The sequence below is a fragment of the Microcebus murinus genome, chromosome 18 (assembly GCF_040939455.1).
Source record: "Microcebus murinus isolate Inina chromosome 18, M.murinus_Inina_mat1.0, whole genome shotgun sequence".
Classification (NCBI taxonomy): domain Eukaryota; kingdom Metazoa; phylum Chordata; class Mammalia; order Primates; family Cheirogaleidae; genus Microcebus; species Microcebus murinus.
The window spans coordinates 3217076-3231976 of record NC_134121.1 but is presented as its reverse complement, the minus strand read 5'-3'; the positions used below and the strand labels follow the sequence as shown (position 1 = coordinate 3231976).

Sequence of the window (14901 nt, the reverse complement as noted above, 5' to 3'; positions counted from 1 at the left end):
GCGCGGCTGACCTCGGCGCTGGCCGCGGCCCGGCAGGCGGGGCGGCGGGGCAGGGCCGTCTCCCGCGCGGCGCCCTGGGAGTTGGAGGCGAATCCCTCTCCGCTCTCCTTCTGCCGCTCGCTCCCGGACCCCAAGGGCGTACGGGTGGCGGGCGCCCGACACTCCAGGCCGCGAACCTCGGGGACTCCGGTTTCCGCAAAGGCGACTTGCCCCGGGACGGCCCTGGCCTCCCGCGCGGGGGACCCGGCCGGCCGGCGCGGCGCGGCGCGCTGCACTGTGGGCGCCGTAGTCCCGCCCGGCCCGCTCGCGCCCGCCCCGCCGCGCGGAGCCGCGGCCCGGACTACATTTCCCTGCGGCGCGCGCGCCCCCCGAGGCCGCCTGGGCGCGAGGCCGGGCGAGCGAGTGTCTCCAAGATGGCCGCCTGGGGAAGGAGGCGTCTGGGCCCGGGCAGCGGCGGCGGCGGCGCCCGCGAGAGGTGAGGGCCGGGGCCGCGCTGCCCCGCGGGCGGGCGGCTCGGGAGCGGGGGAGCCCGGCGGACCTCCTGGGGCCGCAGCGCCCTCCCGCCGGGGCTCGCCGGGCTCCCTCGGCCCGCGCCGGGCGCACGGCGTGCCAGTCCGGAAGGATCCGGGATCCGGTGGGAGCGGGCCGGAGCGGCCTCTGCCGAGCGCCGCGATCAGGCAGCGGCGGCGGGCTGGCGAGGCGGGCCGCGGCCGTGCGGGGCGGGGACCCAGGTCCGGCCGCGCGGAAGGGACCGGGCGCCCAGCGCAGGCCCCAGGGACCCGCCTGGTTGTCCCCGCGCCGGTGGCCTCTGAAGCTCCCGCCCCGCCGGCCGCGCGCGTGGCCATCTCGGCGGCAGCACCAGACGTGGCCGGGAGGGAAGGGCTCCGGCAGGGAGGGAGGGAAGGGCGGCCTTCACAGAGCGGGCGGCGGGAGGGCGGTGCGACCTGCACGGTTACCGGCGGAGCGTCCGCCCTCCCGGATGTGTCTCCGGCCGCTTTCTCAGGGGCGTTCCTACGACTTCAGAAGGGGTCTGTGGAAGCGCTCCTGCCGTGGAAGTCCTTTAAAGTGACCTTTCCTAATAGACGATGTATGGCAGGGAGCGGGGAGTGTGTTTCTTCCAAGGTGGACCTCGATTTGGGTAACTGATTTCTGGAAGGTGAGATTAGAGTAGTTTCCGTGTTTCGTTGAATTTGCAGTTTTTGCTTTTGGAAAGCTGTTTCAGCGAGTAATAGCCGCTAGAAGCTGTTCAACCACTAGAAGTTTGGGAGAGAATGTATTTTGGTGGAGCCACCTGGGTTAAACTGTCCTACCCATAAGGCTTGACTGGGATAGCAGAGGTTAGCAAGAAAGGAAAGGGTTTTTGTTTTTTTTTTCTCTTCTTTTTGGAGAGGATTGTCAAACAGGAAAGTTCTCTTTCTCTCACAACTGTTCTGCATTATTCTTTTTCTTTGACTCATTTCGTCCCATGTTCATTGCTATTGTCTGCAGATGGCTTTCCCAGACTAGAAAATTCTTCTTATTTGGCAGTTCTGATAAAATCCTTTAGCCTGCATTTTATTCTTGAGCTCAGAGTTATCCAACATTCTGCATTTCCTCTTCTTTGGAAAAACAGTGGCAAACCTATTTTTGTGTTTCTGACTCCCGCTTGGTATTTCTTAGATTGGACCATTTAAAGAAGTTATCTCAGCGGTTTCCAGATGCCTTTAAAAACTAGCAATCACTTTCAGTATCTTTAATGCAAACATTAATCCTTCAGTAATAGGAAATAACCTATTTAGAGAACTCAGTAACAGAGGGAAATGTGCCCCTTTTGTTGGATTTAAATCAACACAAAAAAGCCAAATAGATGTCCCAGACATGGGACAGGAGGCTTGCCAGTGTAGGTTAAGCTTTTTTTGATCTAAGAAAATAGATCTTGGGAATTATTTTTGCTTTGGCTTGAGACAAGTGTTAATTCCAAATGGAGTTTGCAAACCGGCAGTCCATGGGCCGAATCCAGTCTTTGATTGTTAAGCCTCAATAGTTTTTAAGACAAATTAAATTAGTTGCCAAGAGATTTCACATAAAACGCTCGCTCCCTGAAAAGCCAGGTAGTAGCTGACTCTGTTTGGTCAGGGCAGTGCTACCCAGTTCATGGTTCCTCACCTGACTGCTTGTCTCACTGCAGTTAGCTGCCTGATCTCTGTAGGTGTTCAGATTGCAACCTTTGGCCTGGAACTGAAGGCTATACTCACACATGCAGATGCTGTGTGTCAGCTAGGAATGGGGCATCTGGTTTTGTGGTCGGGGTGTCACCATCTCCCACCCTTCCAGATAACATGGTGGCTGGAGGTTACTCTTCTGCTTGCCTCTGCCATAAGGCCCTAGCCAAGGTGTGTTGGAGGCGTTGCTTCCCCAAGCCCAGCTTCCCTAAGGTGTTTCAACACTGAGCTGAGGATGGAAACATAACCCCGCTGCCAGGCTAGCGAGCTGACTTCTGGGCATTCCTGCTCAGTTGGTGGTGACTGTTCAGGTGGAGCAGGCTGGATTTACTGATGGCCAAGCACCACAGATTATGAGGTCTGAGTGTATTATTGGCTCTTATGACTGAAGTAGGCTGTGTATGGCTCTTTTAAATGACTTTGTTCCATGTCACATTTGTGCTGACTCAAGTCTCTGCTCCACCATTATAAGAGCATTTTCCTGAGTTGCTGCACACACCTGGTTAGCATCTGCTTTATGCTGAAACTGAAGGAAACTGTTTTTGGTTTGGGCCAGGGGCTGGAACAGATCGACACTTTAGGCAAACTTGCCAGATTTGCCAGTGGCTGCCACCTCTGAAGCATGTTTTTTTCTTAAAGGCCTGCTGCCAGATTGTGCACAGGTGTTACTGCCTGCAGCTGTCTGTAAATGGTGGCCCACAGAGCACCAGTGTGTGGGTTCTTGATTTACTCTGTTCTTGAGTCTAGAACCACAGCTCTATAATTAGGGCTGAATTCACACAGCAACTCAGTAGCCACTAGCCACATGTGGCAATTAAATTTAATATAATTAAAATTACATAAATGAAAAATTCAGCTTCTCAGTCTCACCAGTCACCTTTCAAGTGCCTGGCAGCCACTTCTGGCTACCATATTGGACAGCACAGATCAAGAACATTTCCATCACTGCAGAAAATTCTATTGCTATGGACAGTGCCAGTTTCGACTAAAATAGGAGGGGTGGAAATAGCAAAATGATAGCTGCTTGCATGTTGACTTTTCTCTCCACTCCATTAAATCTAGGGAATCAACAGTGTTTGTAATGAAGAACATCAGACTCTGAGCTGTAACCTGAATTCTTGTCCAAAATTCAGCACACTGGCAGCGAGCACATCAAACAGATTGCCACTTGTCCTGTCGGCGTCTTTGAGACACACTTGCCCATCTAGGAAAGCACAGTGCAGGTATCTGTGTATTCTGCCACCGTGTGCCGGCCGGACCAGCTCACAGACAGCCCCGCCTGTCTTACTTGGGCTGCTTGGCTTCACTCTCTCAGGGCCTCTGGGCCTCCCTGAGCTCTTCTCCGTGATTGTTGGAATGTGAGTATAGCCGTGTGCTCTGAGTTCCTGTTTTATAATCTCGTGAAGATGTGCTTGATCTGCTTCTGGTCATGATGCAAGGCAGCCCGGGCATTCAGAAGGCCAGGCGCACTGGACTAAATGTTCAGGTTTTAGGATTAAGTTATTTATTGTGGCCTTCCCTTCCCCTGGCCTGTGCAACTGTCTGCCCCAGCATTTTTTTAGGCAGCCAGTTCTGTGGGATTACTTCTAGGTCTTCCCATTCATGCCTTATTCCCCAGGCCCTCAATCTGTGAACTCAGATGTCCCTGGTGGCTGCTGGAGACTCATCCAGCTGGACCGGGGGACCGCAGCCTGTGGGCAGGTTGGCTCATGTTCCTGGGGTGATGGGCCCCCCTTCTGATCTGATCCTTCCCTTTTAGACTCTTAGGGTTTGGGAGTGTTTAATTTTTCCCAAAAGACTCCCATTCTTGCTCTTGTGTGTGGAGGGGCTTTTCTTTCCTCCAGGTCAGGGGGAGAAGAGCAGATACAGGATTTACACCCCAGTCTGTGGATGTGGAGGGCGGCGAGGAGGTGCCCTGACGTGCTCGTCAGTGAGTGAGGGGCAGTGGAGGGGCCGGCGTTCCACGAGAACGAGCACGCCTGGCAACCTCCCCGCTGCCACTGTGTTCTGTCCCTGGTGCCAGCAGCTACTCTGTGGGAACAGTTCTTGGGAAAAGCCAACAACCATTTAGGAGTCAGAGCAGCTCTTTAGATCAGGGCTGTCCAGGAGGACTTTCTGGCATGACAAAAGTGTTTTGGCTCCCTGCTGTCCGCTAGGCAGCCATCGGGCACATGTGGCTGTTGAGTACTTGCAGTGTGGCTGGCATGTCTGAGGAACTGAGCTTGTTCATCTCTCTAATTTTAATTAATTTTAATTGAAACAGCCACATGTGCCTTACACTGGGGTGGTGCTTTGCGACTGCCACCTTTGGTTTGCACACCGGCCCTCGTCACATCTTCACTGAAGTTCTCTGGCAGAGCACGGGCCTTTGGTCCCATTTGACGTGAGGGAAACTGGCTTGGAGTAGCCAGGTGTTCTGCCCTTGGACACGAAGCCAGGAGTAGCTGAGAGGGGACTGGGACCCAGCCTCTTGCCCCCACACTGGGTGCACAGTGCTGGTGTCCCAGAGCAGGAGAGCTGCCCAGTCACTGGCGCGCAGAACAGGAAATCACCCCCTTGTACGCGGTCTCCCCTGAAACAGAGGAAAGTGTCAGGTGCCCTGTGGAAGTTCCTCAGCCTGCTGCGCACCAGCTGTAGCACAGGCTGTTCCTGCATTATCTTTCTGCTTTCTTTGGGTTCCTGAGGAAGCAGTTCTTAGTCTTCCTAGACCTGGGGGTGAGGTTGAGCCTAGCAGGTCATATATCATAGGTAATCAAGCGGCCAGTGTCCAGTAAGTGCAAGGCAACCTGACATACAGACCCAATTTAGTTTTTCCCACACCAGTCCTCTTAATTGCTGTAATTGTTTTTCTCCTTCTGTCCCTTATTACAAACATCCCTCCACTCATGTCTTTTGGGAACCTGTTACATTCAGGCCCAATGCTGGGGAAAACATGAAAACAGTCTCTGCCTTCAGCCTTCAGTGGGCTCCTGTGTCCTTTGTGTGTGGGAGCCCAGGTCGATGCCAGCAAGGGTGCCTAAAGCAAGTGCTTCCGCTATGGTTGGGTTTGGTTCTTCTGGGTCTAGCAGGACCAGAAGATGACGGTGGCTTGCAGGGCACATTGGCCAGTGCTTGCTTGAGTGAAACAAGAAAATAGCATTGCCCTCCTCCTCTTCTCTGGCAGGACTTCGGGGTGTGAACCAGCATGACAGCCTCAGCCGTGAGCAGCTACCTGCGCCCAGACCGGGCTGGCAGGGGTGCACTGGTGTCCTCTGGCTTCTCCACAGGCACCAAGAAGGTTCTGGAGCAGGAAATGAGCCACCTCCTTCTCTCCTTGGCAGTGAAAGGAGGCCTCAGGGTGTCTGGTCACATCACCTGAAGGGATATAGGGTTGAACAAGATTTTTCTTTTTAAGAAAAAGTTTATAATTATATTTCCCATTATAAAAGAAGCATATGTTTATTTGGTTTTTTGAAAAATACAGAAAAGCTGGAAGAAAAATAAAATTTAAAAGTTACCTGAGACCACCATCTGAAGAAAACTGCTGTTAATCTTTTTTTCATGTATAGTACCTTTGATCTTTCCTCCCATATACCTTGTCTTAGATTTTTAAAAATTCTATGTTAAACACATCAAAAGTTACAACATGAGAAACGTAAACTTGCTGCGATGTGCCGGGCAGGGTGGTGGTATGTGCCTGCAGTCCCAGCTACCTGGCCTCCAGGCAGGAGGATCACTTTAGCCCAGGAGTTCAAGGCTGCAGTGAGCTATGATTGTGCCACTGCACTCCAGCCTGGGCAACATAGTGAGACCCTGCTTCTAAATAAATAAACATGATACAATGTGATTCCTTTAAAAACATAATGCTAAATGAAGGAAGCCAGTCACAAAGACCACATATTATACGAAATGCCCAGAATTGGCAAATCTATAGAGTCAGAAAGCAGATCAGTGGTTGCCAAGGACTGGGAAAGGTCAGAGAAAATATGAGTGCTAATGGGTACAAGGTTTCCTTTTGAGATAGTGAAAATGCTCTAAAAGCAGTTGTGGTGGTGTTTGCATAACTGTGGAAGTGCTGAGCCACTGAATTGTCCACTATAAATGGGTGAATTATATGGACTCTGAATTCTATCTCAAAGCTGTTATTAAGGAAAAAAACCCAAACAAATCACGCCTGGCATGGCTTACGGTTGTAATCCTAGCACTTTGCGAAGCCAAGGTGGGAGGATCGCTTGAGGTCAGTAGTTTGAGACCAGCCTGAGCAACATAGCAAGTCTCTGTCTATACAAAAAATGGAAAAATTAGCCGGGCGTGGTAGCTTGCACCTGTAATTCCACACTACTCAGGAGGCTGAGGCAGGAGGATCACTTGAGCCCAAGAGTTTGAGGTTGCAGTGAGCTACAATAACACCACTGCACTCCATCCTGGGGGACACAGCGAGACTCTGTCTCCTAGAAAAAAAAAAATACAAATCAAAACTTGTAGGATGGGCCGGGCGCTGTGGCTCACGCCTGTAATCCTAGCTCTTGGGAGGCCGAGGCGGGCGGATTGCTCAAGGTCAGGAGTTCAAAACCAGCCTGAGCAAGAGCGAGACCCCGTCTCTACTATAAATAGAAAGAAATTAATTGGCCAACTGATATATATATATATAAAAAAATTAGCCGGGCATGGTGGCGCATGCCTGTAGTCCCAGCTACCTGGGAGGCTGAGGCAGCAGGATCACTTGAGCCCAGGAGTTTGAGGTTGCTGTGAGCTAGGCTGACGCCACGGCACTCACTCTAGCCTGGGCAACAAAGTGAGACTCTGTCTCAAAAAAAAAAAAAAAAAAAAAACTTGTAGGATGGCTACTATTAAAAAACACAAAACATAAGGCAGAAAATAACAAGTGTTTATGAGGATTTAGAGAGAAATTGGAACCCTTGTGTACTGTTGGTGGAAATGTAAAATGGCGTAGCTGCTCTGGAAAACAGTATGGAGTTTTTTAATTTTTAAAAACATTAAAAATAAATTAAAACATTAATTTAAAATAATAAAATTTTATAATTTTTAATAATAAAATTAATAATAAAATTAATTAATTAATAATAAAATTAAAAATAAATTAAAAACATTAAAAATAAATACCATATGATCCAGCAATTCCACTTCTGAGTCTATACCCAAAAGAACTGAAAACAGGGACACAAACAGATACTTGTATACCCACGTTCATAGCATCAGTGTGGATGAATGGATAGACAAAATGTGTTTTATACATACAGTGGAACACTAGTCAACCTTAAAAAGGAAGAAAATTCTGATACATGGTACAATACGGATGACCCTCAGAGACATTATTCTGAGTGAAATCAGCCAGGCGCAGAAGGGAAAGTATCATACATGATCCCATGGTGTCAGGCCCTAGAGTAGTCAGACCCACAGAGGCAGGAAGTAGAGTGGAGGTTGCCGGGGCTGGGAGGAGGAGGAGGTAAGCGCTTAATGGGGACAGAGTTTCAGTTTGGGAAGGTGAGTCTTAGAGATGGAGTGTGGTGATGGCTGCATGACAGTGTGAATATACTTAGGTATAGAAGTGCACACGTAAACATGGTCAAGATGGTCAATCTTATATGTATTTTTACCACAGTTAAAGCGATAAACGGGTGTGCTCCCTGCTCAGCCTACGAAGTAAAGAATAGCCTTAACCTTGGTCCATGTGCCCTTCAGCAGAGGCCCCCTTGCTCCTGAGCTGTCACCATGCCCTTGCCACCTTCGTGGTTGCCTGCCCTTGCTGTTGCCTGGCAGCACCTCCGTGACTCTGCGCCTTGTGGTGCGTCTGAAGGGAGCCAGTTGCAGCGTCGCCTGCGTGGCTGCTGGAGCCCATCTCTCGCCTGAGGCCGGAGTCACTTCTGTCCACTCTCGTCAGTCATTTTTGCTCTCATCAAGCAGTGCTGTTCTGAACCTTCTTGTGCAGTTTCTCGCTTTAATGGAGGTGCCTCCAGACTTTGGGGAGCCCCACATTTGAGATCCCTTCCAGGCCAGCCTTGCAGTGGTATGGGGTGGACCACGTGGCTGGGTTTTGGACAGGCTGCCAGGACAGGCACAGGGTGCCCAGATCCCAGGGGGGAGACAGGGCTGTCCTGCCGAGTTTTCGTCATGCCACCTTTTACTGGGGTGCTAGCATCCCAGGGGAGGCCTTTGCCGACTGCCCGGAGCTGACTCAGTGCTGCTCCATGGTGGTGAGATGAGGGCCTGAAGGCCAAGGGAGGCAGGCTCACAACGCCAGTCACAAGTGCCTGTGACCCTGAGGTGGGACAGTGGGTCTCCTGGGGCAGTGTCTGCAGCAGCCCCCTCTGAGGTATGTGAACAGGTTGACACCCAGCTCCTTAGCACTGACGGCTCAGAACGCAAACCCACCTCAGTACTGCAAAAGCGCGTGCTAGAGATTGTGCCAAATTCAAAGGGATCAAAAGTCATTAGTGAAAAGGGGCTTCCTCCCTCCTTCTTCTCTCCTGAGCCAGTCAGGTCTCTCTCTAGTAAGTCATACATGTCAGGTCTGTGTGTGTCCTTTCAGAAATGCTCTATGCATATAAAAGCAGTAGATGCTGGCCGGGCGCGGTGGCTCACACCTGTAATCCTAGCTCTCTGGGAGGCTGAGGCGGGAGGATCGCTCAAAGATCAGGAGTTTGAATCCAGCCTGAGCAAGAGTGATACTCCATCTCTACTAAAAATAGAAAGATAATTGGCCAACTAAAAATATATAGAAAAAAATTAGCCAGGCATGGTGGTGCATGCCTGTAGTCCCAGCTACTCGGGAGGCTGAGGCAGGAGGATTTCCTGAGCCCAGGAGTTTGAGGTTGCTGTGAGCTAGGCTGACGCTATGGCACTCTAGCCTGGGCAACAGAGTGAGATTCTGTCTCAAAAAAAAAAAGCAGTAGATGCTTTTTAAAACATACGATAGCTAGCATACTGTATACATTGTTCTGTACCTTGCCTTTTCCCCTTAACTTGGTTTCTTGGAGACTTTCCTCCTGTGTCAGTGCTCTTATTTTTTTTAACATAGACTCTTCACTGTGTTCTCTTGTTGGTCATTTCACGCCTACAATGAAAAGCAAAAATACAGTCCCTTAGGAAGCCCAGAACTTGAAAGATTCTAACTAGCTATTACTTTTTTCATTTGTTTGTTTGTTTGTTTTGTTTTTTTAAGAGTTAGGATCTTGCTCACCCAGCCTGGAGTGCAGCAGTGGGATCACAGCTCACTGTTACCTCGAACTCCTGGCTCAAGCTCCCCTCCAGCCTAAGCCTCCCGAGTAGCTGGGGCCACCAGTGTGAGCCACATTTTACTTTTTTTTTTTTTTTTTTTGAGACAGAGTCTCGCTTTGTTGTCCAGGCTAGAGTGAGTGCCGTGGCGTCAGCCTGGCTCACAGCAACCTCAAACTCCTGGGTTCGAGTGATCCTTCTGCCTCAGCCTCCCGAGTAGCTGGGACTACAGGCATGCGCCACCATGCCCGGCTAATTTTTATATATATATATATATCAGTTGGCCAATTGATTTCTTTCTATTTATAGTAGAGACGGGGTCTCGCTCTTGCTCAGGCTGGTTTTGAACTCCTGACCTTGAGCAATCCGCCCGCCTCTGCCTCCCAAGAGCTAGGATTACAGGCGTGAGCCACAGCGCCCGGCCCCCACATTTTACTTTTTAAAAAATCTGCTTCCGTGTCTCAGGGTTCAGGTAGCCCAGGTTCTCAGGCGGGTCTGTGGGGGCGGACTCTGACAAAGGGACCCTCTGGCTTTGTGTGTGCCTGTGTTTCGGCTTGAACCTTGCCCTCTCCTTCCTTGTACATCATTATGAGATCCTGGAAATTTACTTCTCTAGGCTTCAGATTTTATCCTTTCCCAATGGAAACTGAAAATCCTTTTCCTTAATTGGCTTTAAAAGCAGAATTGGTGAGTCTCTGGTCTCTGGGCAGTTGTGCCGGGCATTGCCTGCTGGGCTGACTTCAGAGACTGCCTTTGTTTGAAGGTAGCTGGAAGGTTCCTTCAGTATGGCTGTGCTCTTTGTTTTGAACCGGGTGTAGTTGGTTTCCATAGTGGGTAGGAGTGGAGTGGCCTGTCCACATACACTTGGGCTCCAGGAAGCCGAGGCAGTGCTTTGGCAGGAAGAGGGAGCTGATCTCAGGCTTCTCCCGAGAGGAGTCTCCACACGCTCACTCTCAGACTCCTGCAGCCGAGGGCAGAGGATACTCAGGCCCAGTGAGGGTTGAATACCACGTGTCTACTCACTGTCACCCTCTGCACTGTGGGGGCTGATGCTAGGCACACCTGCCCACAGTAGTGAGGTGGGAGCCTGGAGAGCATGGACCTCTCCCAGGCAAGTTGGGACTCGTGGACTGTTTTAACTAGTGATAGGAGATAGCCCTGCCCACCAGGCCCGCCCAACCAACCACAGGGAGCCCAGCCTACAGAGCAGGGAAGGTGGGCCCGAGTAGACGTGGGTGCCAGCCTGGCTCGCAGAGGGTGAGGCAGCTAGGGGTGAGGGCACTTAGGGTTGGGGGTGGGCACCTGCCCACTAATGTCTTTCCAAAATGGAAATGGAGCAGTCTGTTCCAGGGCTTTCAACTGGAATTTCCTGAGTGGGACAGACTGTTTTTTCACTACATTCAGAATGGCTACTGGCTGTGCAGAGAAGGGCATGACACTAGGGTGGATTTGGGTTTTAGCAAGAACATTCTGTAACCCCAACTTGACACCCTTGTTTTCCTTTGGGTGTTTCAGAGGGATGAAAGCTCACTTCTTCTGATGCCCGGCAGCGCGGTGCCCCCAACCTCGCACACGGACTTGAGCGTGACTCCTTTTCACTTGCACAGATGGGTCCGTGATGTGGCCCTGCCGTCCCCCATTCTCCTCTGGCCTCTCTGCCTCTCTTGGCGGATCGACTTGACCGTGGAGGAACTCCCTTGGTTAGGGTGCTCCTGCCTGCCCTCCCCGCACACTCGAGCCACAGCCAGCCGTTGCCACCGCCTTGCCTTCCTAGCGCGCCCATGTGAGTGTCGCTCGGCCCTCAGTCCTTCGTCCCTGCCTCAGGCTTGCTTGTTTGCTGGAGGTGGCTTTTAAAATGCTGAATTTTAGAAGAGAGAGTACCAACTAAAGTGGCCTCCCTCTCACCTCTCCTCTGAGTTAAGTCCAAATGGAGAAATTCCACAAAGGACTTTAAAGGGAAAACCCTCCTTCTCCCATTCCCTAAACTTCAGTGCAGTCTTACAGAGACAGCTCATCAGGCTGTCCCGGGCATCAGGCCGCTGGCGGCTGGCATGGCCGCAGGAGCTGCTTTTGGCAGTCCCCTGTGTTTAGGTGGCTGCTTGTCTGGCCCCCAGGAAAGTGGTTTCCCCCCAGTGCACACAGTTTAATTTGGGCCTGTGATCTAATTAGGAGGCGTTGCCTTAGCCCAGCCTAATTACAGTGACTTTCCCACGGTAAAGAGTTCCTTGCCTGGCACTCTGGGAGGCCGAGGTGGGCGGATTGCTCGAGGTCAGGAGTTCGAAACCAGCCTGAGCAAGAGCGAGACCCCATCTCTATTATAAATAGAAAGAAATTAATTGGCCAACTAATATATATAGAAAAAATTAGCCGGGCATGGTGGCGCATGCCTGTAGTCCCAGCTACTCGGGAGGCTGAGGCAGAAGGATTGCTGGAGCCCAGGAGTTTGAGGTTGCTGTGAGCTAGGCTGACGCCACGGCACTCACTCTAGCCTGGGCAACAAAGTGAGACTCTGTCTCAAAAAGAAAAAAAAAAAAGAGTTCCTTGCCTGAGCCCAGTGCACGTGAGACGTGCACTCCTGAGCGCTTTTTATGAAAGTGGCTCCCACCTGGGAGCGGAGCCTCGCCCTCTGCACTCGTGGGCACAAGTGACTTTCATTTGCTGTGCAACCACAGGAGAGCAATTCAGTTGCTTCTCCAACTAGAATGAAACCTGCCTCTTAGGTTTGCATATTTGTTTGCTGAAAGTCAGCTTGGAAAGTGCCAGACTTGCCTGGGAGCAGCAATGGGAAGGGGTCCCTCTGGTGTTGGACTCTATAGTCTACTCTTTTCCTTTAAGTTTGCCTTTGACATCGGATTTCCATGCCCTTCATGTAGAATTACTTCCACCTTTGACCGGGGGGGGGGGGGGGGGGGGACTGGGTTACCTGATGCTGAACTGAGGTTCTGCAGGTGACCTTGTTTTCAACGTCTTGACTAGTCCCTGCTGTGCTGTGCTCACTGACCAGATAGCTCCAAGCCCAGATCCCTGTGGCGTTCTTCCACATGGCCACTTGGAGTGTGTGTGCCCAGGGTGGGGCCTTCCTGTCTGTGCACACTCAGGGCTGTGCTTCTTATTGGCCGCTGGAGAAGCCCAGGTCCTGTCAGGGACAGTGGGAGCTGCAGGTGGATGGGCCATGTTGACCCATGTGTGCCCTGGTATGCCATGCCAGAGCCTGCAGTGACCACCAGGTCCCTGGAGCCTCATCTCCTTTGTGGTGGAGTCTGACCAGCCTGGGGCTGGGGGCTGCTTTTCACTGAGGCATGTGACAGACGGTGGCTCTGCACAGCCTGGCTAGCAGTGATGTGAGTTAGAAAGCGAGGTGTTCTCCAGAGCTGTCTAGCAACGTCTCTCCAGGCATCTTGTCAGATGAGCAGGAGAAACAGTATGTGCCGATGACAGTGTGGAGATTCAGAAAGATCTGGACAGGTTGAAATGAGCCAAAGGAAACATGACAAGAGAGGTACAGCCCTGCATCTAGGCCTGCCCGTCATGGGTGTGGGAAGACTCATACCACGTTGGCCCATGGTCACTGTCAGAGCTGAGGCCAGGCTGCTGTCTGCCTTTAGCAGAGCTGAGCCTTCCGTACGGTTCTGAATCCCTCTTTGCCTGGTTGAGGTCAGGTCATCTATCCCCGGTCCCGGGTGGAAGGCTGGGGACTAGATCAGCCCCTTGTGTGGGTCTCTGTGGACAGTATTCTTTACACGAGTGAGAAGCAGCATTTATAAGTCATCAGAGTCCTGGGACCACGGGGCCAGAATGGGTGGCATCGTCTGGGCTGGATATTCAACAAGCCCCTCAGGTGACTGTCCTGCCCGCTGAATTTGAGAACCACTGCTGTTCTTGAGATGTCTCCAACTACTCAGTGAAGGGCTGCTGTTCCTATGCAGTGGACTGGCGCCCTGGGTCTCCACGTGGGGAGGAGCTGGGGGCCACCGCCACCTGTGGAGAGCAGTGAGGCCAGAGCAGTGTGGTCTTCTTCAGACAAAGCTGTCCCTTTCTGCCTTTTATTCTGCGGGCTCAGGATGTCCGTCTGTGAACTGTGCAAAGGCCAGGCTGTTTGGCCTTACCTTTCCCAGGGGTGTGTAGGTTTTCGCTGAAGAATCCTCCTATCCTGTACTTGCCCTGCCAGCCAAGAGCAGCTCGCGGGCCGTGGGCCTGCGCTGCGGCCGTGTGCCCGTCCGTGGGATTCTGTGCTGAAACTGTTCTTACCCCTTTGGGCTCCTTTGCTGACCCACAGACCTGTTGGTCCCTTGCATTCCGCTAACCACCAGGCTGGGTACAGATTATAATTTGTTCACTTATTAGACAAGAGGCATTCCTTTTTCTACGTGTTTTTATATTTCACTATTTTATTCTTTCAGAAGAAAAATCTTTACTGATTATCTTGTGTATTGGGGTTTAAAGGAGATAAAAACGTGAGACGTGCACTCCTGAGCGCAGGCTTTCTGTTGAGTCTGAGGCTCAGACTTGCCCCAGCAGCTTAAAGAAACACAGTGAAGTGTTCTCAGCCTAACTGTCTTGTCTCTCTCCCCACCCCCTGTCAAAAGGGTGAGTTTGTCGGCCACAGACTGCTACATCGTGCACGAGATCTACAATGGGGAGAACGCCCAAGACCAGTTTGAGTACGAGCTGGAGCAGGCTTTGGAAGCCCAGTACAAGTACATTGTGATCGAGCCCACGCGCATTGGTGACGAGACGGCGCGCTGGATCACCGTGGGCAACTGCCTGCACAAGACGGCTGTGCTGGCGGGCACCGCCTGCCTCTTCACCCCGTTGGCACTGCCCCTAGATTATTCCCACTACGTCTCTCTGCCTGCTGGTGTGCTGAGCCTGGCCTGCTGCACCCTCTACGGAATCTCCTGGCAGTTCGACCCTTGCTGCAAGTACCAAGTGGAGTACGATGCCTATAAACTGTCCCGCCTGCCGCTGCACACGCTGACCTCCTCCACCCCAGTGGTGCTGGTCCGGAAGGACGACCTGCACAGAAAGAGACTGCACAACACGATAGCACTGGCTGCCCTGGTGTACTGTGTAAAGAAGATTTACGAACTCTATGCCGTATGATTTCAGTAGAACAGGGAGAGAGCAGAACCATCTAGCCTACAAGAGACAACATAGCATTCAGATTGCCACAGTAACATTTTGTGCTCTGCAAGGCAGAGGAGCCTGGGAGGGTGTTTGGTTTATATTTGTTATTTTTTTAAAAATAACACAGATCACGGGTGTACCAAGGGTTTTTCAACTCATTACACTAAGATATGGATTTCCATAACCCAAGAAGGGGCGTCTGGGGCTGTGGAAGTCTGACTGGGCAGTGGAATGTTGATGGAAGCAAATGCTACTGAGGGGTGTGAATGCGCTTGGGGGAGGGCTTAAGAATATTGTTCGACTGTACCATTCAGAGCCAGCCAGAAGCTATTGACCATTAAAATTATGAGAATTTCAA

The 14901-nt window shown here is 51.6% G+C and overlaps 1 protein-coding gene across 3 annotated transcripts; it reads left to right on the top strand.

The window, feature by feature from the left end:
- On the top strand, window positions 1–14901 carry TMEM11 (transmembrane protein 11). 3 transcript variants are annotated; one of them, XM_012737923.3, is made up of 3 exons: window positions 360–475; window positions 3264–3559; window positions 14003–14901. In XM_012737923.3, coding segments are annotated over exons 2-3 (519 nt in total). In that variant the 5' UTR covers window positions 360–475; window positions 3264–3557; the 3' UTR covers window positions 14520–14901. The 3 variants fall into 3 exon arrangements, with proteins under 3 accessions (XP_012593375.1, XP_012593377.1, XP_012593378.1); XM_012737921.3 differs by lacking the exon at window positions 3264–3559 and having other exon boundaries at window positions 1–475; XM_012737924.3 differs by lacking the exons at window positions 360–475; window positions 3264–3559 and adding an exon at window positions 10964–11199.